Source organism: Sus scrofa, chromosome 8 (genome assembly GCF_054392235.1).
Source record: "Sus scrofa isolate SSC_HxYL_T2T_F1_AM1 chromosome 8, Sscrofa_HxYL_maternal_Yorkshire_Landrace_v2.0, whole genome shotgun sequence".
Classification (NCBI taxonomy): domain Eukaryota; kingdom Metazoa; phylum Chordata; class Mammalia; order Artiodactyla; family Suidae; genus Sus; species Sus scrofa.
In genome coordinates this window covers 103,495,578-103,522,728 of record NC_139390.1, presented here as the reverse complement: position 1 = coordinate 103,522,728, position 27,151 = coordinate 103,495,578, and the positions used below count along the sequence as shown (strand labels likewise).

The following is a 27,151-nucleotide window of genomic DNA, read 5'->3' as shown; positions in this document are numbered from 1 at the left end:
AGCCAGTCCTAGATTTTTTTTTTTTTAGGACTGCACTTGTGGTATAGGGAGGTTCCCAGGTTAGGGGTCAAATAGGAGCTACAGCTGCCAGCCTACACCACAGCTACAGCAACACGGGATCCGAGCCACACCTGTGATGTACACCACAGCTCACAGCAACACCAAATCTTTAACCCACTGAGCAAGGTCAGGGATCAAATCTGTGTCCTCATGGACACTAGTCAGATTCATTTCTGCTGAGCCACGACAGGAACTCCATATGTTCTGATTTTAAACTTAGATTCATTGGCAGCTACTAGAAGGGATAGGTCATTGGACTAATAAGAAAGTGGAAGTTGACTGTAATATCCATTTTAGCTAAGTAATTTTTTAGAAGCTATAAAAACAAAGTATGATTTTATATCACTTAGAAAGAATACTTTAAAATTGTTGTATGTATTTTTTTTTTTTGGTCTTTTCTAGGGCCACACCCATGGCATATGGAGGTTCCGAGGCTAGGGGTTTAATTGGAGCTGTAGCCACCGGCCTACGCCAGAGCCACAGCAATGCCAGATTGGAGCTGCGTCTGTGTTCTACACCACAGCTCATCACAACGCCAGATCCTTAACCCACTGAGCAAAGCCAGGGATTGAACCTGCAACCTCATGGTTCCTGGTCGGATTCGTTAACCGCTGAGCCATGATGGGGACTCCCATATTGGTTTTTTTTTGGTCTTTTTAGGACCACACCAGTGACATATGGAGGTTCCAAGGCTAGGACTGAATTAAAGCCACAGCTGCTGGCCTATGCTATGGCCACAGTTATGCAGGATTTGAGCTGCATATGCAACTTACACCACCTTGTGGCAATGCCAGATTCTTTAACCCACTGAGCAAGGCCAGGGTTCAAACTTGCATTCTCATGTAGATACTAGTTGGGTTCTTAACCCACTGAGCCACAGTAGGAACTCCTATGTATATTGCTTTTATTGACAGAGTAAAAAGGGGGCAGTATCAATACTTAAAGTACATTATTTAAAGCAGTTGGAAGTAATGAAAATGGTATAAGTTTCCTTGGGCTTCTGTAACAAAGGAACCACAAACTAGTTGGTTTCAACATTAGAAATGTATTGAGTTCCCGTTGTGGCCCAGTGGTTAACGAATCCAACTAGGAACCATGAGGTTGCGGGTTCGATCCCTGGCCTTGCTCAGTGGGTTAAGGATCTGGCATTGCCGTGAGCTGTGGTGTGGGTCACAGACGGTGCTCGGATCCCATGTTGCTGTGGCTCTGGTGTAAGCCAGTGGCTACAGCTCCGATTAGACCCCTAGCCTGGGAACCTCCATATGCTGCAGGAGTGGCCCAAGAAATGGCAAAAAGACACAAAACAAAAAAACAATAGAAATTTATTGTCTGATAGTTCTGGAGACTATAAGTTCAAAATCAAGGTGTTGGTAGGATTGGTTCCTTCTCAGGGCTGTGAGGGAAGGATCCATTTCAGGCATTGTCCTTGGTTCATAGATGGCCATTTTCCTGTTCACATGATGTTCTCCTTGTATGTGTGTCTGTCTCCAAGTAAGGACACCAAGTCATTGAATTAGAGCCCACCCTGATGATTCCTTCCCTTCGCTCCCCTGCCCAGCTGCACCCATAGCCTGTTGAAGTTTCCAGGGCCAGGGATTGAATCCAAACTGCATTTGCTGTGGCTACACTGGATCCTTATGTGCTAGCTGGGGATCAAACTGGCAGTGTCAGAGACAAGCCGGATCATTAACCCAGTGTGCCACGGTGGGAGCTCTCAATGACTCCATTTTAACCTGACAGCTACCTTATAAAGACCCTACTTCCCAATAAGGTCACATTCTGAGGTTACTGGAGAGTAGGGCTTCAGCATATGAATTGGGTCAGAACGCAGTCAACCTGTAACAAAAGTCAACCAGATTTTTTACAGTTTTTCTGCCTAATATTCTTTCTCTACTATGGATAACATTATATATTTGAGATTTTTTTTTTCTGAAAAATAAGACAGATTTCTTAAAGTGAATAATGTGACATCAGTAGGTAATAGTGGCTGGATAATTTAGCAGTTTTGCTGTAGAAAAATCCAGGAAAAAATTTAAATCATATTATTTATCAATTACCAAGATGATTATGATTTGCAAAGTTCATAGCACAAAGGTAATTAATACCTGTTTTTCAGACTCAGAAGTTGAATTTTATTATTTTGGTTTTAGTGTAGCAGTATTCTAAAACTTTAAAGTTATTGTCTTGAGTCACATTGTCCTTGGTTAAGATCCCAATTCTCATTTTTCTCAGACTGATGATAGGGGGCAGGTTCCTAAACATGTCTCTTCATACCAGGTTTATTTTAGTATATAAAAAAATGTGAACTGGGGAAAATGCCTGTCCCACAATAATTATGGTATATGGTATGTATATAATAATTATTTTACTATCATCTTTCAGATTATTGAATGAATGAATTGAATGAGTTAATCTGAGGCCCATGTACTGATCAAAGCTTTTTTTTTTTTCCATAAGGGATCTTCACTATTCAGAATGTTTTCCCACAATCTGATGGTGATAGTTCCAAAGTGAAGGTTAAAGTTCGTATTAACATCCATGGAATCTTCAGTGTGGCTAGTGCATCAGTAATTGAGAAGCAAAATGTAGAAGGAGATCACAGTGATATTCCTATGGAGACAGAAACTTCTTTTAAGAATGAAAGCAAAGATGATGTGGTATGTAGAAATTCTGTTTCGAAAAGGTTTCTCTAATAATATATACAGTGTCTTAATTATAACTGGTACTTTAATAGTATCTGAGGTTTTTCTTTGAAGTTCTGTAGGAACCAGTATGTAAACTTTTTAAAATAAAGCATTAAAGAATAATTCTATTTAAGTGTTCTGCATCTTTCACATTATAACATGCCTTTTGGAGGCCTGTATAATTTTCATAGCATTATATGGAAAATATGCAATATGTATGTTTGGAGTCAGCATTCCTAAATTCTTGATTTCTATTAGAAATGTTTATGATAGCTATATTTTTAGCTTAACAGATAAAACCAATTCAGAATGATAAATTCTAAACTATATATATATGTATTTTTAGATTGAAAATGCATGCTTAATATTTTTTCAGGGTTTAGGAGATAATCTGGCAGTTGAGTAGAAGAATGTGTTGGACATTCAGTAACATTAAAACAGATTTTTGACAGTTTATTTCTTTATGAAAGAGTTATGCGCTCCTAACACTGTATTTATTATTCTTGGCATGCTATAGATGAAGGAATCTTAGAGACAGTGATTATATACCATTACATAAAGTTTCCTTTTTTAAAATACACTATTTGTAAGTTATTTAATGGCTTTCATTGGATTTTTTTCAAATCTTAATTGGAAGTCTGCCGTGGGTTTTTCATACATCTATACATGTTAAGAATGGATTTTCTTTTGTTGAATTTCAAGACAGTCTCTCCCTTTTGTAAAAGTTGTCTTTTGTCTGTTTTTATTAACACGTAGTATAAAATCTTTTCTTCCAGATCAAAATTCTATCACTACTTCTTAAAATACTTCATTTAAGGACCATGGCATTTTCTTTCATTCTTCTTCCCATGTACTATTTTGCTATTACATCCTCCCTTCCTTGAATTGAGGAGAAGGAAATACTCTCCTAATATGTTAGTGAAGATACAGTCAATTTTTCATAAATAAACGTAACAGTAATAGGTGAAAAGTTAATTTTCAATTGTAGTTGACAACAACCTATGGCAGATACGTAAATTTTACTAAGATTTAGTTTTACTAAAAGTGAAAGTACTCTGATGCCCTTTAAAATGAGTTCTTTTAAAGCCGTTCGAATTAATTCACCTGTTTTTCTTTTTTCTTTCTTTTTTTTTTTAAGAGCCGTACTCATGGCATATAGAATTTCCCGGTCTAGGGGTAGAATTGGCGCTACAGCTGCCAGCCTACACCACAGCCACAGCAACACCAGATCCTTGACCCATTGAGCGAGGCCAGGGATCGAACCCCACGTCCTCATGGATAATAGGTTTGTTTCTGCTGTGCAACAATAGGAACTCCATCACCTCTTTTGCTTAAAAGTCTCTGCCCTAGACTTTTAGTTTTCTCCGTGTAATGTTAGTGAATCCTGGGCCCTACAAACATTTTCTATCTCTGCTGGCATTTTCTTCTTCCTAATAACATGAGTAGGCAATTGCAGCCCCTCAACATTAAACAAATTATGTAAAGACCATTAAAGGAAGGATATCAGTTCTGTTTTTTATCTGAAAATAATCTACTGACTCCTTCTGGTAAGATAAAACACCGTCATGAAACTTGGAGGTTAGGTATCAGTGGTTTATAAGAAAATACTAGACACCATCCTGCAGCAATTTTTAAACAAATGGCTGGGTCATTTATTCTCTTGATGGCACAGAGGACAATACTATGTAGAAAAATTCAGACATCAACAACTGAATTAAGTGATTTAGAAGAGTTGGATTCTGAATGTGAAGGTGCTTTAGAAATAAATACCTTAATCATATAATTTGGTTTCTTTCTTTTCGAGATGTGAATATACACACAATAGAAGAGCTCTTTCAATAAATATAAAATAAAAATACTAAGTGATGAAGCATTTTGTCTTTAATTGACAGCACTGTTTCCTTAGTATTAAGAGTTAATAATGTACTTGGGTCTTCTACAAACTCACCACTCTATCGCTTTTTTCACCTCTTCTCCATCATAGGGTTGGGAAATTGTAGAGCTGGAAGGTAGTAGGACAGGGAGCATGGAGGGTCAAATTCCAGAAATAATTGACTTTTTAACTACAAAGAACACCGGTATAAATTATTCTCTAACTCTTTGGCATAATTAAGCATTTATTCAGGATAGCCTTCTGGGCATTATATGTATACTTCATATATATTTCAGAAAGACTTGAATTATCCTGATTCCTGAATTCCAACCTTTCTTCTTTTTAGGAGGATGGTTGTAGATAAAATGAAGAAAGACCAGAAAAATCTAATACTTGTTGGTTGTTTGCCAAGTGGAGAGTCCATTTTGGCAGTCTTATTGGTAGAAAGTATGTCTTTTGGACATTAAAAAAATTTTTTTTTAATTTACTTTATAATAGTTCAGAGACATCTGCTTTGACAGTTTTGATATATTTCCTTTGAGTATTTTACTACTTTTAAAAAATATAATTGAATTTATATATAATACATAAATTTTCATGTTTCACTTTATTTTCCCCACATTAAGTGCTTTATAAACATCATGTCAAGTTTAATGTTTTTTTTTCTTCTAAGCTTACTTTTGTGAATCTTTGCTTGTGAATTTGACCTGAGAAGAACTTTACATTTATTTTACAGTTATTTGGCCACAGGTGAATGAAACAAGATTTATTCACACAGCATCAAATAGATCTTTTCATTTTTACCAACTACCTATTAATCTAATTATTTAGAGTTATTTTCATTTCGCCAATAATAAGCTTCTGCTTTACTATGTTCACACATTTGAAAATAGGCTTGAACTCTAAGACATTGTTCATTACCATAATATACAGAAAGAGACACTAAAGATATTGTCAATTACATACTTTCTTTCCAGGATAAAATGCAGGTTGACCAAGAAGAAGGAGGTCATCAAAAATGTCATGCTGAACATACTCCAGAAGAAGAAATTGATCATACAGGCACCAAATCAAAGGTTTGTTTTACTATTTCTTGGGTTGTATCTTTTTGAAGTTGAGAATTATTTGCTTTATAATGCATGCTTTAAATACAGCTGCTGTTTTTAAATTTTAGTTTTATGAAAAGTATAGAAAGCATATCAAATACCAGAATAAATATACTTCAGTGATTCATTGAGAATTTTTAAAAGAATGAATCCTAATATAAATAAAATTACTTTTTTTGGCAGTAAAGAAGATGTATTTTTCATTAACTTTTTGTTTTTTTTTTTGGTTTTTTTTTTTTTGTCTTTTGTCTTTTTGTTGTTGTTGTTGTTATTGTTGCTATTTCTTGGGCCGCTCCCGCGGCATATGGAGGTTCCCAGGCTAGGGGTCCAATCGGAGCTGTAGCCACCGGCCTACACCAGAGCCACAGCAACGCGGGATTCGAGCCGCGTCTGCAACCTACACCACAGCTCGCGGCAACGCCGGATCATTAACCCACTGAGCAAGGGCAGGGACCGAACCCGCAACCTCATGGTTCCTAGTCGGATTCGTTAACCACTGCGCCACGACAGGAACTCCTCATTAACTTTTTTCTAATTAAAAATCATGTACTCTCAAAATAGAACTGGAATAAGTCAAATGGAGAAAATTTAAATTAGCAGTAATGCTGCACTCAAAATTAATCACTCTAAGCATTTTGCTGCATATCATAAAGCAAAAATATTTTTTGTTAGTAAAATTTTAAAGGACAAATGACTATTATTGAGTCATTGTTTCACTAAGAAAATAATTGCTATTGGAAGAGAAGTGAGAGACTCCTGCCCAGTCACCCAGATGAATGTGACTACAGCTACTAAACTATCGTCTTTGACGGATTTTTCTAACGTGAACAGAATTTAATCTCTGATGGTTAGCTGGGTAGATTTTTTCCAAAGGCTGTAAAAATAGTTTTAACTGCTAGGTGTTTAAGTAATATAAAACCTGAAATCTATTTTTCTAAATATTTTGTTTTACTAAGTATTTTTTGCTTTTAATTTTCAATAGCTCTATTGAGATATAGTTTACATACTATGCAACTCCCCCATTTAAGAGTATAATTCAAAGGTTTTTTAATGTACTCAGAATTATATAGTCATTATCAAAATTTTACATTTCCATTACTCCAAAATTTTTTGAAGCCCTGTACCCATTAGCAGTAACTATTCCTCCCCATCCCAGCTGTACTCCTACAAGCCTTAGGCATCCACTAATCTTTTGTCTCATAGATTTGCCTATTCTGGACATTTTGTATAAATATAGTCTTACAATATGTGGTCCTTTATTTTAGACTGGCTTCTTTAACTAAACATGTTTTCATGGTTCATCCAGGTTGTAGGATATATCAGGATTTCATTCCCTTTCATGGCTGAGTATTGTATGGATACCACATTTATTCATTCATTAGCTGATGGACACTTTAACTTCTACTTTTTGACTATTATGAATAACTATATATAGGTTTTTTTGTGGATGTATATTTTCATTTTTCTTAGGAATGGAATTGCTGGGTCAAATGGTATCTCTGTGTTTAACAATTTGAGAAACTCCCAAATGTTTTCCAAAATGGGCTGCAACATTTTACTATCTTGTCAGTGTTATGTGAGGATTCCAGTTTATCCATTTCCTCACCAACTCTTACTTTCCTTTTTTTTTTTTTTTTTTAATTTTATAGCGACCCTAGTGGGCATGAAATGGCATTCCATTGTGGTTTTAATTTTCATTTCCAGCCTAGTATTTTTTATATAGAAAGATTTAGTGTATACAGACTATAAAATACTACTGGCATTAAAGTGGTATTTTATATAGTAGATAATAATAGTTTTGTTTGATTTTACATAGTTTCATCAAAAATAAGTCTCTCAAATCTATTTTTAAGCTGGTTTTATAAATTTATACTTCACTTGTATTTCTTTTGCAGTCTGCTCCTTCAGATAAACCAGAGCGATTAAACCAGACCATTAAAAAAGGAAAAGTCAAGAGTATTGATCTACCTATCCAGAGTAGCCTGTGTAGACAACTGGGCCAAGATCTTCTCAATAGCTACATTGAAAATGAGGTATATAAATCTGAGTTGATGTTGCAATAGGTGTAGTATATTTTGAAGTTTTTGTATTAGTCACTGATTGTCCCCAAATATGGTGAACTAGTCTGTAATTCATAAGGAATTATTAAATAGATTATTGAACTATTTTGGACAAAATGCTCAGCTGTATTAATGTCATGTATGGTGTACCTGTTACCTTAAGTTATATGAAAATCGTGGATTGTCTCCACTGTAGAGAAAGGCCATTCCAATACTAAGAATTCTTACCCCCTTTCATTGTGTCTTTAACAGTAGCACACCAACAGACATTGTATTACCAGCTCCCCTTTTCTAATATGTTGTCTTTAAAGATTAAAGTTCTATTTAGAATGTTTTCTGACTTCTACTTAATATTTTATAAAATATGTTATTCTACACGTCTACATGTAGAACTTCTTTTTACATGTCTTCATGTTTAATTTTATAGTTTCTTGAGGGAGTTTGTAGTTTCTTTACCATAGCTGTGTAAAAAGTAATTTTTCTAAAAAAAAAATTACATTTAAGTGGTAGTTCCTAATTTCTACAGACTTGATTGTCAATTAAGAAGGTCAGTTTTGGAGTTCCTGAACTGGCGCAGTGGAAACAAATCCAACTAGGAACCATGAGGTTGCAGGTTTGATCCCTGGTCTCACTCAGTGGGTTAAGGATCCGGCATTGCTGTGAGCTGTGGTGTAGGTAGCAGACTCGACTCAGATCCTCTGTTGCTGTGGCTGTGGTGTAGGCCAGCAGCTGCAGCTCCGATTTGACCTCTAGCCTGGGAATCTCCATATGCCACAGGTGTGGCCCTAAAAAGCCAAAAAAAAAAAAAAAGAAAGAAAGAAGGTCGGTTTTCTTTGAAGTATCCCCATATTCTCTAATTGCTGCACATTATTCTAGGAATTTCATCAAGAGATTTTGACTTAACAATGCTTGCTCTTTCTAGTACCTAACTATATCACCTATGCATTAATTATTAAAGGCTACTGTTTATGTGAAGCAGGCATTTCTAGAGATCCTGAATCTTTCTGAATTTGTATGATTGGAGACTGATTTTCCCAAAGGAATGAATTGTGGAGAAGCACAGCTATGACAAAGTTTGTGTATAAAATAAGATTTTTTTCCTAAATTCTTAATTTTTTAATGTCTATTTTAAAATTAACAAATGCCAGTGCACTGTAGTCCTGTGTTAGAAATACTAAAAGTTTTTTTAAAGTACAAATTTTGTTCTTTACTAAAATCTTCATATTCTTTTCTTTTGATTTAACAATAATAATTTTTGCCAACATCTTTAAATATTTTTATATCTTATTTAATCCTCAAAACAAACCTATGAAGTGTAGGTACCGTTTGAGATCTATACTTAATAGATGAGGAATGGATGGAAATGTTGTAAAATTGGGTTGTGATGATGGTTGTACAACTATAAATATAATAAAATTGATTGGGTTTAAAAAATAAATGAGGAAATAGGCACAGGTAGACTGTATCACCCAAGGTCAGAGAGTAATCTTTTATTTTAGAACCAGGTGATCTGTCTCCAAAGCTCAAGATCACAACCACTATACCCTTAACAAAGCTAACATTTATTCAGAACCAGTTAGGTGTCAGGCACTGTACTAAATACTTTATGCGAGTTATGTCAATCTTATTAACAACTACATGAGATAAATAGGATTCTTACCTCTCTAGGATGGTTAGAGAGGTTAGGTGTCTTTGCTGCAATCTCTAAGCTAGTAAATGGGAAACCCCAGTGTGTACAATGTCATAGTCTATGTGGGTTTTTTTTTAAGCTTTTATTGAGATATAATTCATATGCTGTACAATTCACCAATTAAAAATGTGCAGTTCAGTGGCTTTTAGTATATTACATTATTTTTAAATTGTAAAATATACATAACATAAAGGTTTTCATTTTGACCATTTTTAAGTATACAACAATTTAGTGGCATTAATTATATTTACATTGTTGTATAACCATTGCCATTATCTTTTTCCAAAATTTTTTCATTACCCCAAATAGAAACTCTGTAACCATAGTAATAACTCACCATTCTTCCCTTCCCCTAACCCCAGTAAACCTATTTTCTGATTCTGTGAATTTGTCTATTTTAGGTAACTCATTTAAATGTAATCATACAATATCTGTCCTTTTGTGCCTGGCCTCTTTCACTTAGCATAGTGTTTTCACGGTTCATCCATTTTGTAACATGTATCAGAACTTTATTTCTTTTTATAGTAGAGTAATCCTCTTTTTTGTAGATACACATTTTATGTATCCATCCATCTGTTGATAGACAAGTGAGTTATTTCCCCCCTTTTGGCTACTGTGTATAATGCTGCAGTGAACATTGCCATACAGATAGCTGTTTGAGTTCCATTTTCCAATTCTTTGGTAATAAACCTAGGAATGAAATTGCTGGGCCATACTGTAATTCTTTACCTTTTTTAAGAACCACTAAACTGTTTCCCTAAGAGCTGCAGTATTTTACATTGCTATTGGGGTTCCAAATTCTCCAAATCCTTGCTTTAACCCACTGAGCCAGGCCAGGGATCAAATCCACATCTTCACAGAGACAACATTGGATTCTTAACCTGCCGGGCCACAAGGGGAACTGCTCCAGCACTTCCATTTATTTGATTACAGTCACCCTAGTAGGTGTGAACTGGTATTTCATTGTAGTTTTGGTTTGCATTTCCCTAATGTTTGCAATAGCAACTAATCTAAAACTTTTTGAATAGGGGAAGATGATAATGCAGGATAAGTTAGAGAAGGAAAGAAATGATGCAAAGAATGCTGTTGAAGAATATGTATATGATTTTAGAGATAAGCTTGGCACTGTCTATGAAAAATTCATCACTCAAGAAGTAAGTCTAAATTTTGTAGTTTTTCATTAGAACTTTTTAAATGTTTACTTGAGAATGCTAATATGAACATGTATATAAATGTACCAGATGTGTTACTTTTGTTAACCTTTTTTTTGAGCACATTTAGGAATGGTTCTCAGTTATTTTTCCAAATTGCAGAAGTTTGGTCAAAGATTATAATAAAAAGTGAGAAAAATCTAAAATTTAATTTTTTTATACTTGAAAAACATTTTTTTATACTTGAAAAACATTCCTTCTATGGTGATTTTTCTTTATAAGGAGAGCATTTTCAATCAGTATCTCTTAAATGTATAACTAGGACTTGAATAAACTGTCAGCAATATTGGAAGACACAGAAAACTGGCTTTATGAAGAAGGAGAGGACCAACCTAAACAAATTTATGTGGATAAGCTTCAAGAACTAAAGGTAAACTTATGTGAAGTCTATTTTAGCGTTGAATAAAACATTAGGTTGTCCTAAAAATTACAGTGTAAGAACATAATGTGTTTAATAAATATATAAGAAATTAATTAGACAGGTATGTGTAAGAGGAAGTGTTCTGTCTGCATTTTGGGAGGTGAGTAATGCTACATGATAAGTGAAATTAAATAATGTATAGTCATATTTGTCTGTCATGACACTCATATGTACAAATTTATCAGGTGACCAGAGTGTTAGTTAATATTATCTTTATATAAGCCTTTTAATGCTGAGATGTCATTAAGAAGTGATTTGTCAACCTGACCCCTTACCTTGAGAGGAGTCATCCTTCCTCTGCTTTGTAATAAACTACCCTTTTGTATTTTCACACTGTAACTAATGGGGACACCAGGCCAGCAAAGAACTTCAGGAGTAGCATCCCTGCTCTTCAGTATCCTTTTGCAAAGAAATAAGGAGACATGTCTACCAAGTCCCCTTTTTCTATGTCAATAGACTGATTGTAAGAAAAGACCACTAGAACTTCCCATCATGGCTCAGCGGTAACAAACCCAACTAGTATTCATGAGGACATGTGTTCAATCCCTGGCCTTGCTCAGTGGGTTAAGGAAGTTGCCTTGAGCTGTGGTGTAGGTCACAGACACAGCTTGGATTCTGTGTTGCTGTGGCTATGGTGTTTTCTGGCAGCTACAGCTCTGATTTGACGCCTCGCCTACGAACTTTGATATGCTGCTGTTGTGGCCCTATAAAGACAAGAAAAAAAAAAAAAAAAGTAAAGAGTACTATTACTCCTTTCCTCCTGCTTGCTACCCAACCCTCCTACCATCCTGAAAAAAATATATATGTATTTTAAAAGATTTAAAAATTCAGATTGGAAGGATGACAGGAAATTTTAGTCTTCTTAGTGTGGATCATAGCAGTGCTTTAATGTGCACATGAATTACCTGGGGCCCCTGTTGAAATGCAAATTATAATTCAATATATCTGAGTTGTTGGGCCCATGATGCTGCATTTTCAGTAAGCTTCCAAGAGATTCTGATGCTGCTGGTCCCTGAACCATTCTTTGAGTAGCAACTAAATACACAGATGCTAAGGGACGATATTAATAAGGATTTCCAGAGTATGAGAAAAGGCAGCTGTTTAGGACTGAGGAAGGAAGGGGATGCAAAAGAGTTGCTTAAAAGCAAAGGAAGTTAATATTTTGCAAACATTACCTTCATGCCAATAAATTAGTTCCAAGGGAATAATTAGCTGACATATTGAAAACCTATGCTTATAAAAAGCAAAACTAAGCTTTATCATATTTTATCTTCTTGGTACTTTTTACTCATCTCCCTAAAAGGAACGTTTATAATTTGCGCTGGAGGAACAGACCAGGCAAATGAGGCCAATAAATATAACTGAAAAGCACTTCCTATAGCAACTTATTTTGCTTCAGACATACAAGTAACCAGAGAAATGAATGCTATAGAAGTTTTCATGGGCTTTAATATTTGAGGTGGCCTTCAGAAATTAAAAAAGCAGTATTTGTTCCTCTTTCAAAAACATTTACAGTAAGAAGTAAGATGTAAATAGACTAAAAACAATATGGTATCCTGGAACAGAAAAAGATGAAATCTGAATAAAGTTTGGAGTTCATTTAATAGTGTTGGTTTCTTAGTTTAGATAAATGTACCGTGATGATATAAGATGTCAGCATTAAGGAAAAGTGATAAAGGTGCTTGGTTCTCTATTGTTTCCTTTGTAACTTTACTGAAAACCTAAAATTATTCTAAAATAAAATGATTTTTATTTAACTATGTAAAAATTTTGAAAGAAAATACTGATTGGCATCTCTCTTCTCTTCAGAGTTATAGATGCTAGTTCAAAATTTAGAAACTCTGATCCAGGCACCTGGAGCAGGGGCCAAAGGGCTTTTTTTTTTTTTTTTCTTTTTTTCTTTTTCTTTTCTTTTTTTTTTAAAGCACTACACTTACAATGCATGTAGTATTATAATAAATAGATATATTTAATCTGGAGTTCCCATCTTGGCACAGCAGAAACGAATCTGACTAGGAACCATGAGGTTGCAGGTTTGATCCCTGGCCAGGTTAAGGATCTGGCATTGCCATGAGCTGAGATGTAGGTCTCAGACGCGGCTGGGATTTGATGTGGCTGTGGCATAGGCCAGCGGCTACAGCTCCGATTAGACCCCTAGCCTGGGAACCTCCATATGCCGCGGGTACAGCCCTAAAAAAAAAAAAAAAGAAAAGAAAAGGTAATCTTAACAAATGAGAAAAGAATAGAACTCATGGGTTTAGGCATCCTTGTGTAGGAGAGAGTAAGTAAATAAACACTGGAATTCATTTCCATGTAGGAAAATAATAGGGGACATATTTTAATCTCTCCAGATTCCTTTCCCATTCATCGTCTTATAAGGGCCCAATAAAAGTTGTTTTCTGTTAATAACTTTTTCTTTTTAAAAAATTTATGTTAACAGAAATATGGCCAGCCGATTCAAATGAGGTACATGGAACATGAAGAGAGACCAAAAGCTTTAAATGACTTGGGAAAAAAGATCCAACTTGTTATGAAAGTGATAGAAGCATACAGAAACAAGGTATTGAATTCATAAAGTTAACTGGTAATGATGGTTTGTTTGTGTGTAGTACATGGAGAGCGTAGGGTAAATCTAAAATTCTGAACTGTAAAACTATAGCAGTTATTGCTGAATTGCTACCAAATTCCAGAGACATTGTGCACCAAACTTAAAACTTTTCCTTTATTGGAAAATTATCAGTAAAGAATACTGATGATTTAAAATACAGTACAGATACATGGCTTTAATCTTTTGAAATTCCCTAAAAATCGTATTATAAACTAATCTAGTGACCAAATTCATTGCTTTCTTCTTAGGGTTTTCATTATTGATAACAGTGAAAAGAGGTTATCTTGGGTCTTTTTAAATTTACAGGCCACTTTGAAACTGGACTCTGCTTGCCTTCATTTTGTCCCTTGGCCTTTTTTCCTTTTGGCTGCTCTTTGTCTTCCAGGCTATTAGGTCTTCTGTAAGCCCAAACCCTTTGTTCTTTTATATATGTGATATCACTACCCCTGACCTTTCCACTGTTTTTCAGCATCAAAATATTTAGTTACATAAATTATATCTCCATTTGGATGTAATGTAAGATCTGATAAAATTAAGTTGGTGATTTTTTTCGCTCTAACCCAGAGGTTAGTAGAGTTTTTCCCTAAATGAACATATAATAAATATTTTAGGCTCTGTAGGCCTTACCATCTCTATACAGTTATCAGCTTCACCAGTGTAGGGAGTTCCCTTGTGGCCCAGCAGGTTAAGGATCGGCATTGTCACTGCAACGCCTTGGGTCACTGCTGTAGCGTGGGTTTGTTCCCTGGCCCAGACACTTGGACGTGACATGGGCACAGCAAAAAATAAATAACTCTGCCACTGTAATGCAAAAGTAAATACAGAATGTATAAATGAATGGGCATGGCTGTATTCCAGAATAACTTCATTTAAAAACAGCAAGTTAGATTTGGCCTGCAGGACAAGTTTGCTCACTCCTATTTTAAATAAATATTCACTGTAATTGCCCCAGTTTTTTATCACTGATGTGAAAACTGCATCAGTGGGCTGGAGAGGCTAGCAGCACCAGAAAGATTTAGGCAGGGTATTTTCATAGCTTACGTTTATTAGGTACTTGCTAAATTTTAAGCACTTTGCATGGATTATCTCACTTTATTCTTACAAGGATATATTATGTAAGAAAATTACAGTGCTTAAGCAACTTGTCAGGGATTACACAGGTAGTAAATGATGTGTCAGGATTAAAACCTAAGCAGTCTGAAGTCAGCATATAAACTCTTAACTATTCTCCTTTTCACTACACAGTGTGGAAGGTGATTACTTATTTTATAAATAAAATATTTGTAAGTTTTATAAAATAAAGATTGGAGTCCATCTAATCTAGAAGAATGATTCAGGTACTAATTGTGAATGTGCCTATCAATGTCTATAGGAGTACAAAAAGAATGTAAGGGTAATAGAAAAGAAGAAATAAGCATACAAGGGAAAACATCAAAAATATTTCAGGAGTTCCCGTCGTGGTGCAGTGGTTAACGAATCCGACTAGGAACCATGAGGTTGCGGGTTCGGTCCCTGCCCTTGCTCAGTGGGTTGACGATCCGGCATTGCTGTGAGCTGTGGTGCAGGTTGCAGACGCGGCTCGGGTCCCGCGTTGCTGTGGCTCTGGTGTAGGCTGGTGGATACGGCTCTGATGAGACCCCTAGCCTAGGAATCTCCATGTGCCGCGGGAGCGGCCCAAGAAATAGCAAAAACAAAAAAAAGACAAAAAAAAAAAAATTTCAAATCTGGTATTGGAGGATCTTCGTACAATTACTATGACCTAGTATTCCCCAGGCTGTAGAAATCTTAAGGAATGCAGGTTTAAAATACTGTTCAAAGAAAAGAAATACTTCATTCATGCTCAAGAATTTTAAGTTTGTGAGTTGACGTTGTGGCTCAGTGGTTAACGAACTCGACTAGCATCTATGAGGATGCGGGTTTGATCCCCGGCCTTTCTCAGTGGGTTAAGGATCTAGCATTGCTGTGAGCTGTGGTGTAGGCTGGCAGCTACAGTTCCAATTCAGCCTGTGGCCTGGAAACCTCCATGTGCTATGGGTGCAGCCCTAAAGAGACAAAAATAACAAAAACTTAAAGTTTTTTTTTTGGGGGGGGGAGCCATCGCCATGGCATATGAAAGTTTCCAATCAGGGACTGAATCTGAGCTGGAGCTGTGACCTTCACCACAGCTGCAGCAACACCAGCAATCCCCAGTGCGCCAGGCTAGGGGTCAAACTGGCAATGCAACAAAGACAAGCCAGATCATTAACCCACTGTGCCACAGCAGGAACTCCAAGTATTTAAAGTTTTTATTATGTTCCAGGATCTTTTCAAGGTCCTAATACTATAGCATCAAACAAAACATTGAACCGGTTTTTCTTTTTTAAAAAAATTAATTTTATTGGAGTGAATCTGTTTCCAGTATGCTTCAGTGGGGATAAATAGGTAATAAAAGAGTTACTGTGAAGTAGTCAGTTGGTGATAAAGGGCTGTGGGGAAAGTAAGGGACTGCCAGAGATGGAGATTTGTCAAAAGGGCAGACTTAGTAAGATGAAATTATTTGAGGGGAGAATTAAAGGTGAGGGTTCAAGATGTATGATAATTGTAAGAGGAATGTCCTAGAAAAAGGGAATCACAATTGCAAAATCTCAAGGGGAGAATGTATTGGAGTTACAGCAAGGAAACCAATATGGCTTAAAACAGTGTGAGGTGGGAATATTAGTTGCCAGATCATGAAGGGCCTAGTGGGACATTAAAAAGTTTGGCTTTTAAACTGAGATAGGAATCCATTGGTGGGTTTTGAGCATAGAAGCAATGTGATTTGACTTATTTGTTAAAGCTGTGGAAGTAGAGAGACAAGTTAAAAAATTAGAATAATACAAGCAAAATGATGGAGCTTTGAACCTGGATAGTAGAGGGGTAAGAAGTGGTTGGATTTTTGCTGAATATATTTTGAAGGCAAAGTTAATAAGATTTGCTGATGGATGTTATGCAAGTATAACAAAGAGGAGTCAGAGTGACTCCAAAGATTTTGACCTGGAAGATGAAGGTGCCATTTACTGAGATGGAGAAAACTAGGAAGAGTAGGTGGAGAGTTTGAAGCATAGGTAGTAGTTTCAGACTTTACAAATAAGTATTCAAGTTGGAAGCTGGATATAGAGTTTGGAGATCAGGGAAAAGGTTCAGACTAGAGATTACTAAAAGCATGTAGATAAAGGGATGAATTTGGGGAGATCCTCTTTATATGTTTCACTGTCATTTCTTTCTGGTTTTGTAGCTACCAGTGAGGACTCCTTAAATTGTCTCCTACATGTGACAGCTGCAGTTCTTTTCTTCAGACAAAATTTTATTATGTAATTCTTATCAACAACTTAACATACTCTGTTGTATAGTCAGAATTTTCTGTCTTGCTTGCTATATGACTGCTTGCCTTATTTCTCTTTATTCCCTGACAAATTTAATTCTGTGCAGCTTCTTTCTTGGCTAATTTACTTCTCCCTTTAATGTTATCCAGTGGTAATTCTTTTCCAAATATGACTTCTTCAGAAAGCCTTTCCTTTTAAAAAATCCACACTGGGAGCTCCCATGGCATAGGTTGCAGCTGCGGCTTGGATTCAGTCCCTGGCCCTGGCACGTACGGCATTTGTAGCCCAAAAAGAATAAACAATCCCCACTGATTTCTCTTTTTATCAGTTTCTTCAGTTCTCTGTAATTTGTAAATGGTTTCTTCACATGGATATGTATAAGAATCTAAATGTTTTAAGTATAAATTATCAATAAACTGGTCCTTATTGAAAAACCTGTTACATTAAGTTTTTGTTTTTTGGTTTTTTTTTAATAATAGGATGAAAGATACGATCATCTGGATCCTGCTGAAGTGGAAAAAGTTGAAAAATTTATCAGTGAAGCCATGAGCTGGCTGAACAGTAAGATGAACGCACAGAACAAACTAAGTCTCACTCAAGATCCTGTGGTCAAAGTTGCAGAAATAGTTGCAAAGTCAAAGGTAAGAAACTATAAAATTCTCTTTTTCATGGGTATAGTTACTAAAATTTTTTAATGGGAATCATACTTTGAGAAATAATCAACTTGCAGAAAATAGAAAAACAGGAATTTGAAGCTAATCCTACAATTTTGAAAAAAAATTTTGAAAAAAGATGTCTAGAAGGGACATCTCTGTTCCTTGATTTAATTAGTCATATACACAAGGCTCAGGGTTTGTTTTTTTTTTAAGATTTTAAGTGTAATGCACAATGAAATAAAGCAGTGTGAAAACTGACTACCAAATATGTCTGAGTTTTCTAGACTGGATAAAACTTCTGAGTCTCCATTGTAAAACTGCAGTATTTGTTTGTATTTGACATAGTTTGAATGTGTAAAATTCCATGGTAAAATCTTATTTGTGAGATAAACTTTGCAGTTTAAAACATCTATCTACTGAAAATGTCAAAGTTTATGTAGAAAACACCATGGAAAACACGGGAACAAAGTTTATTAAAAGATCAGCATCTAAGTAGAAAAATGAGTAAAGACATTGGAAAAATAATTGACAAAAGAAGAAATACATGTCCAATAAACACATGAGAAGGTATTCATCTTCATCACTAATCTAAGAAATGCAAATATTTTTTCTTACCCATCTGATGTGGTTGTATGTTTATGTGTATCTCTTTGCCGTAATTGCCAAGTGTGAAGAAATGGATGCTCTCCCTGAGCAACTTGGTTAAATTTGTTAGCCATTTTTCTGGGTAAATGAAAGACATCATATCAGAAGATGTATAGAAAGTTAGAGTATACCCTTTAACACAGAAATCACAATTCTAGGAATTCATCTTTATTTGACTGTGGAAGAATATGCAAATAGATAACCTTGCTTATGACAGCAAAATGGAAATGACCTAAATACCTATCAATAAGAAACTAGATAAATTTATACATATATAACACATTGCAACAATTAAATAGTATTTAAGATACGGATAAATCTATTTCAATATAAAGGTTTATACAACATATTGTTGAGTGAAAAAAGAAAGATTGCAGAAACCTAAATAAAATGATCTCACTGTATAAATTAATATGTTCATAGATTTATAGGATTGGATAACCTGTGTGCAGGTATATACATCTAGAAGGATGTTCACCAAAATATTAGTAATGTTAATATATAGGAGATGATTTTTTAATCTAGCTCAGTATATTTGTAGGTACTTGATTCATTTTAAAACAAAAACAGGCTTTTGGTTTGGGTTCTTTTTTTTAATTGAAGTATAGTTAATTTATAAGATTATAATGGTGATTCAATATTTTTATAGATTATGCTCCATTTAAAGTTATTATAACATATTAGCTATATTCTTTTGCTATAAAATATATCCTGGTAGCTTAGTTATTTTATACATATTAGTTGGTTTCATAATCCTCTACCCCATCTTGCTTCTCCCTTCTTCCTCTCTGCACTATTAACTACTTAGTTTGTTAACTGTATCTATGAGTCTGTTTCTTCTTTGTTTATTGACTCATTTGTTTTATTTTTTAGCTTCCACATAAAAATAATAACATACAGTGTTTCTCTTTCTCTGTAAGCATAATACCCTCCAGGAATATCCATATTGTTGAAAATGGTAAATTTTCATGGCTGAGTAGTATTCCATGTGTATATGTACCACATCTTCTTTATCCCTTTATCTGTTCATGAACACTTTGCTTCTTTCCATATCTTGGCTGTTGTAAATAGTGCTGCTATGAACATTGGAGTGCATTATCTTTTTGAATTAGTATTTTCATTATTTTCTGGATATTTACCCAGGAGTGGGATTTCTGGATCATATGGTAGTTTTTTGAAGAACTTCCTTACTATTTTCTATGATGGCTGCACCAGCTTACATTTCCACCAACAGTGCACCTATGGGTCCCTTTTCTCCATATCCTCACCATAATTTATGTTCTTCACTACTATATATAAAATAGATAACTAACAAGGACCTACTTACTGTATAGCACAGGGAGGTCTCCTCAATGTTCTGTAATAACCTACATAGGAAAAAAGAAGAGATAGGTATATATGTATAATTGATTAACTTTAAACCTGAAACTAATACAACATTGTAAATCAACCATAATCTTTAATTTTGTTCTTTTTGAAAATAGCCATTCTGACAGATGTGAAATGATACCTCATAGTGATTGTGATTTCCATTTCTCTGATGATTAGTGATGTTGAGCATCTTTTCCTGTGCCAAATGGGTATATTTTTAATCAGATAAAGCAATTAAGAGTATTTTCTTTTTGAAAAAGTTTTACAAAGAATCTGTAATAATTTACTCTTAATTAGATGAGATGCAAAATGTGTTAAGAACAGTTTGCCACTAAAATATTAACCTAGGATGTTAACTTCCTATCTTTTCATCCCTAAACCAATATCTGTGACACTGGTCTTGAAAGAATGTAAAGTGTTTCAGTAGCATTATTGAAATAGTTTTTATTTCTATGTAGAAAAAGTAAAGGATATAGAAAATATATTTCTTTTAAATTATTAAGGTGCATTTACTTTCATGGCTTATTTTTCCTTCAACAGAAAAAGCTACTCAGCTATTTTCAAAAAGTAAATAAAGTTAGTGCATACATTTATATAATTCCAATTATTGATTGTTTTCATGTAAATGTTGAGAAATTTTAATTTATGTAATAGGTATTATTTGACATAATTCTCATAACAGAGTTTTAGGCATAATTTAAAGGAATGGATTAAAAATTATTTCTTCCAAAGTAAACTGTATTTAAATTATGAAGAACAAATTTCAGGAACAGTAAGTACAAAACGTATTGTTAAAGATTGAATAGCTTCTTTGCACCACTGACATGACTAGCCCAGAATGTGTAACTCCTTCATTAAGGTATTTAAAGAAATAATTGATTATCTAGCTGAGCTAACAAAAATTCAATAATATAGAATTATATGGAAATATAGAAAGTTAAAATGGACTTTAGAAAGTTAGTGGTAACTTGTTATCTAATGTTTTTAGTATAATCAGTTTTCTTCATCCAATTAGGAACTGGATAATTTCTGTAACCCCATCATTTACAAGCCCAAACCGAAAGTAGAGGTTGCTGAAGACAAAGCAAAAGCTAATAGTGAACACAACGGTCCAATGGATGGACAGAGTGGGAGTGAAACTAAACCAGATACAACAAAAGACAGCTCACAGCATACTAAATCTTCTGGAGAGATGGAAGTGGACTAAATCTTAATTAACTTCATGTAATTGAAACAGTGCAAGTAACCACAGGGTCCATTCTTCTTTTACATCTGGTACACAAAACAGATGTTTAGTTGTTCTTAACCACTTTTTGTCATTTATTTTTTGGAGTAGTTTGAAAAGTGTTTTACGTTGAGAGCACTTCTGTTCATTTCCATTGCTGCTTATGTGAAGCTTTAGCTGAATATAGATTTACAAGTCAGTTTAAGCTTTCCTAATATATTTTATATCAAACATGCAAGATTGATAAGTAGTTGGCAACAGTCTACCTTATTTAAGCTTCTACTTGGATAAACCTCAGAGCTCCTTTATTCAGGAAAGGATACTGTATTGCACTATTGTTGCAGAAGAATAGATTTAACTGCATCATTATTTTGAAAAACAAGTACTGAAATTGATGTGGTTTAAAGCCACTGAAGCACTAACCTTTTTATAGTTATTATATTGTTATAATTTTAAATAAGAGGTTCCTTGACAAATTAGTCAGTCTCACTGGTGTGTCATGAGAACTCTAAAACTTTGCTGTCGTCATATATATGAACTAAATCACAACACTGAAAGGGAAAATGCACAATTTTATTTTAAGGTGACACCAGCAGTTTGCTTCTTTGTAAGTTATGTGGAGTGATGTTTCTTAGAGTAATTCACTGTCTCTTGCACTTGAAACTTCTGATCTACTTGTCCTGAAGACCAGCTGCTGTAAAGTAAAGCTAGTCTAAAGATGATGCAGCATTTTTGATGAAAATACCTTCATGTTAAGAGAGGGAAATAGTGTTGATCTACCCAGACATGGATCTGTGATGTTGACAGCCTTGTTTCAGTTTTAATAGTTGTTTTGGTTTTCTTAATTGATTTTGTTAATATGTTAATGCAAGTTAGGGAGACATGGCACAATATGTATTGCATTATATATATTTATCAGTGATTTACTTAATGTTAACATATAGATAAACACTATGAAATAAGTGGTAATACTTGAAAAGAAGCACTTAATACTGTAAGTCTTAGGAAATAATGCTTGTAATAAACTTAACTATCATAAACTTACATATCAACAGGCAAAATACAGAATGTTACATAGTGTAATATGATGTGATTAAATTATAGTTCCCACTATTACATTCCCTGTTCAGACCTTGGCTCCAGTTTTGGTGCTTCATATATAAATTACGTGGGACAAGGGACTATGAAATTAAGATATTTTAAGGACTTAATATGTGCTTCATTACCAGACTTGTTCAAGCTGTTCAGTTCTGTCCAGAAGTTGAAACTATATAAACATCGGAACAGACTGAGCTGACTTTTCAACCTACAAGAAAAAGAAGCAAAGACAACGTATGGGCACTGTGTTGTTAATGGCAATCAACTAGATTGACTTAGGTTAAAATTTTGACACCTCAGTTTTTCCCCAAGCTACATCTTTATATTAAGAAGAATTAATATTGACTTTTCTTAAGTAGTAAAAATTGAGAGTTTAATATCTTTAGGGATAGTCATTACTTCTCACAACTAGTTCTCTAAGAGAGATTTTGTTTCTACAATGTAGTCTGCACTGAAAAGAAAGTATGGAGCAGTGCATTTTGCAGGGATTTTTATTCATCCTTTTTGAGGGAGATGTCCTGTTTTTGCATTAAAAAATCATATGCACCCAATATATTTTTAAATGTCTTTTAGTCTTTAATGAAACAATTATATCCATTAGTAATGATGAAATACATTTTTAAAAGGCATGTAATGGTTACTTTTCATTTGTATGTTGAATATAGGTTCAGTAAAAGCATCAAAGTTATAAAAGGGAATATTAACAGTACACAGGGAGTTCATAGTTTTTTTCTTGGGTTAAGAAAATCTCTACCCACCCTCTATGTTAGAAGCTGTACCTACAAAACTAATTGGGAATAAATATGGGAACAACTCTTTTTGCATCTGAATTGTTTAGTATATCCTGACATTTTCAGTTCTTCAAGTTAGTTTATGTAGTTCTATGTTTTTGTCAGAATTATAGCATTCCAATTTCTGCAGTTATATTTTATTTAATAAGTTAAATACATCCAATAATAATGTGTATACTTTTCTTCACCATTTATTCAACTTAAATGATATTTTCAAAAGCCCTTATAGTTATTTACTGAATACATTAATAAAAGGGGGAAATGTTCTCCATACTACAGTTTTTGGTAGAAGGTATGGGTTTAGTTTCATTTTAATCTGCATCAAATCTGCAGTGCTAGGAAAAAAGATTTTTTTCAAAACAAAAGGCCACTATTTTAGAAGTTAATTTTAAAAATACATAGCAAAATAGGATGTTTTCTTGTAGTAAGCAAAAAAGAACTAAGTATGTAGGAACTATCTAGGATGATTAATAAATATAAATTAACACATTTGACCCTATGGAAAAGTATAAATTACTTGGTTTCAGAAATCAACTCCTGATGGCCAATTATACTGTGCTTTTAAAAACAAAGATCACTAAACAATATAACTAAAGAAAGTCTGTGATGTTTTAATTCTTTAGCAACATACAGAATTCTTAAGTTTTGAAACAACTACAAACAGCACACCAAAAAATGAAGCTATTGCAAAAATCTCAATTTTAAAAATGTAAAAATTAGACATTAATGAAGATTAATAAAGATTTCTTAGATTTTTGGGGGCTCAGTTTTTTAGTATATTTATGTTTCCTAGCTAAAAATCTTTTTGTTTAAAGTGAATTTGGCGAGGGTGGGAGTCAGTTATTAATACAATAGAAGTTTTTTTTTTTTTTTTTTTTTTTTTTTGGCCATGCTCATGGTATGTGGAAGTTCTCAGGCCAGGGATCGAACCACACCACAGTGACAATGCCAGATCCTTAACCCACTGAGCTGCTGCAGTGACAATGCCAGATCCTTAACCCACTGCGCCAAAAGGGAACTCCTATAATAAAAATGTTTTATCCAAATCAGCACATCCTCATTAATTTGGAAAAATTAAAGACAGTAGACATTTGAATACGGTAATCAGCTGACCCCAAATAGATAAGTATCTCTCTATTTTCATAAATTTGTAGTAATAAGTTTATAGATACTCACATTAGGATTTTCTGTTTTGTTTTTAATAGTTGGTATTTGGCAGTCCACCACAAAGCCTTGGTATTAATTTTACATATCATAGATTTAGAAGTGATAGAAAAATATAACTTCATATTTCTCACCCTTTAGAATTTTACAACAAAAAACTTCATTTCTAAATTAAATGTTCTTTTGTGGCTAGGCTTTAGAAGTTTTTAGTTTGAAGTGGAATTTCGATTTTTTGATATTTGTTATGTAAACCTTAATGAGAAGCATATCTAATTGTATTGATATATCAATATTAAAATTGAATGGCATTGATTAAAGTTAGCTACTGATGACTTTTCAAATGACATGGATGTAGAGATAAAGTTTGATTCTAATGTTTTATTATACTCTTACTATAATATGTTTTATAACTCTCATTTACCAAACTAATCTTCTTAGTCAATTTCAGAAGAGACAGACTTTTTAATCAGGAAAGAAAAAAAGTAGGTTTAAAATTAAACTTTTGCTTTTTGTCAAGATTTGACTTAAAGTATACTTTTAAAATAACTCCCAGTAAGCACATAAATCTTTGCTTTTGATAAAAAGTAATAAAGTTTAATTCAGATCAAGACCAAGTCTTTAACCAAAACAAAAACTTTAGTTATTATACTCCCACATCTCTAATTTAAAATGAACTAAAATTAATATACTTCCATATACTATTTCCTAACGGAACAACTCTGGGTTTATGATACAGCCAGATGTCTTCCTAAGTTTTTTTTTTTTTTTCCTTGCTGATTTCAGGGTAACTGTTTCATATAATAACGGCACTTGGAATTTTTAGAATGTTAACAAACTGCTTAGGGAAAACAAAAAAACAAAAAACAAAAACCTAAATGTCTATGGCAGTGGTTAGTACCCCTAGGTGGTAGTGGCTCTTTCACCTTCTGAATCTCTAGGAGTACCCTTAGCATATTGTTAAGAGTTAGCATTAAGAGAAAAAGCACTTCTGTTAAAATAAAGTGACTTGGAGCTTTCAAGACAAACAAAAATAATAATTGAATCATGAACATTTGATTCAGTCTGTCAAGCAGGTCAAAATCCACAACAAAAATGAATGGTACGATCTTTGCTTTGGAATCTCTAATTTACTGTCATGTCCTAAGTCACAGGATGAGTATTAAGGAAGTATATGATAAAAATTACCTATCCTGTAAATATATTGGTGAACTTCAACATGTTTCAGTTTATTACATTATAGTGTATAAACTATAAATGGAAATGATCTTAGTCTTTCTTGATACCTTGTTTTATTCTCTCATTCAATTCTAGAATCCTAAATAATCATTTCTCCCAATTATATTTTGCTTTTTTATTTTGAATTAGGTCTTTTATTTCTTGGATTTAAAAAGTTTCGCTGCTTTCCTATCACTTTGATAGTTAATTTTATTACCTGTTGTTTTTACTTTAAAACCAAATCTTACTGTTATAAGAATTTTTTGACTCTTAAATTCATATTTGAAAAGCCATGTTACAGGTTTCTGTATGTCATATCTCTAAAGTTTAATAACAGCTTAACAGATTTTTATGTCCTGGCCTTTGAATACTTTTAAGTACTTCTGGACCCAGAGAGGTCAGTTTGTAAGTATTGTGTATTAAGTAACCAAGTATCAAAGTAACAAAATTATAAAAGGGTCAGAAATCCAAAATAGTTTTTAAAGATTAGACACCATCCATTCTTTGCTGCTTTCTGATTACATACATGTGTTGTGGATCTTCCTTGTGTTTTTAGAATTCCTTAAATGTTTTGCTTCCAAGACCTTGAGTTAACATGTTCTTGAAATCATATGGACCCATTTAGAATGTAGATGGAAAAATGTAATTAGAAATGGAGATCTAAGTAAAGGAAACTTTAAAGTGTTGTGGATTTTTCCCTCTGAAATAATACTTTTATGGCTTAGTGTCTTGGAAGGAGACATTAAAAATAAAAAATTTTGTATTTGGCAGAATGAAGCCACTGTTGTTTAATATAGAAGCAATTTTTAATGAAGTTACTGAATTATTTAGTACTAATATGGCATCCAAGTCATTTCTCTTTTCAACCATTATTAAAATAATTTGTATACATAATGTAAAAAATACCTTTTAGTTCCTACTGGCTAATATTTTTTTTAAAGAATACTACATTTGATTTCTAAACTTCTCAGTTTGTTTTCAGCACAAAGGGTAACCAATGCAATGTGGAAAATCATAGTCAAGTGTGATGTGTCTATAAAAATAATTGAGTTTTGCATGTAACAGACCCTTAGCATCAGTGAGCAGACATGAGAACAGTTTGTGATGTTAAGCTGGTAATGTTCTTATATATAACACCAATATATATTTGGTATACAATTCTGCTTCACAAACATATCCATAAAATGTTTACATATGGCAGAATCAAAGTATATAAAAACATTTGCTGTGTAAAATGGCATCTTCTTATTAGTGAACAAACAGCAATGATGAATGCATTTCTGGATGGCAAGTGCATATTGTCAAGAAGTCATATAATTGTAATAAATATATATCTACTTACTCCTTGAACCTTGAGTTTTACACACCTGAGGCTTAATTTTCCCATATTGAACTTCACTGATTTGCTGTTGGTTTGTGGACAAGTCGTCAGAGTCATTTATATAAATTTGTTTTATATAAATGAGTAATAATGGTTTTGAGTAAATTGGTAAACTTTTTAAACCTGATTCTGAAAACTAAAATAGTAGTTTGCTAATATTGGAAGTGCTGTCAGAAAAACTTCACGTTATATTAGAAGAGAAAACTTAGGGATAAATGACTTTATGAAGACTAAAAAATTTCAATACAAAAAAAGGAGCTCCCTGCCTGAAGGGTTTCTCCTAACCTCTTTCTGAGACTTGCCATTCCAGATGAAAATGTGTCAAATAACTTAGCATGTTGGGATAAGAAAACAACTGAGGTCCCCTGGTCTAGATTACAGCACTTGATACTTAATCTTCTAGTGCTTGAACAAATTATGAAAATAAGGATAATCTTCAACCCCAGAAAAATTTTTATACTCTCATGCACTTTAAACTCTCCAATGACATGCAAATAAATACTTTCAGAGGCAAAAGGCTGAACAACTGACCATTCCTGTTATTTATCCTG

General features: G+C 33.8%; 1 protein-coding gene and 1 long non-coding RNA gene across 5 annotated transcripts in view; one reads left to right on the top strand and one right to left on the bottom strand.

Annotated features, from left to right (window-relative positions):
* Positions 1-25,989, top strand: part of HSPA4L (heat shock protein family A (Hsp70) member 4 like) — a 57,191-nt gene extending 31,202 nt beyond the window's left edge. For both annotated transcript variants that reach the window (XM_084972907.1, XM_084972908.1), the window contains exons 13-20: positions 2,518-2,717; positions 5,595-5,693; positions 7,619-7,756; positions 10,502-10,627; positions 10,947-11,054; positions 13,546-13,665; positions 17,534-17,695; positions 20,742-25,989. In XM_084972907.1, coding sequence (XP_084829033.1) covers positions 2,518-2,717; positions 5,595-5,693; positions 7,619-7,756; positions 10,502-10,627; positions 10,947-11,054; positions 13,546-13,665; positions 17,534-17,695; positions 20,742-20,933 — 1,145 coding nt within the window. In that variant the 3' untranslated portion in view covers positions 20,934-25,989. The remainder of the gene's footprint in view (positions 1-2,517; positions 2,718-5,594; positions 5,694-7,618; positions 7,757-10,501; positions 10,628-10,946; positions 11,055-13,545; positions 13,666-17,533; positions 17,696-20,741) is intronic.
* The window catches only part of LOC102167943 (uncharacterized), a 40,648-nt gene continuing 18,182 nt past the window's right edge, over positions 4,686-27,151 (bottom strand). Inside the window, exons 3-5 of one of the 3 annotated variants that reach the window (XR_001298442.3) lie at positions 19,683-19,722; positions 18,326-18,433; positions 4,686-4,746 (exon numbers count right to left, since the gene is read on the bottom strand). This is a non-coding gene — a long non-coding RNA (uncharacterized LOC102167943). Of the gene's footprint in view, positions 4,747-9,250; positions 11,810-13,813; positions 15,700-17,323; positions 18,434-19,682; positions 19,723-27,151 lie in introns of those variants that run through there. The other 2 variants (XR_001298441.3, XR_305038.4) reach the window with 2 other exon arrangements.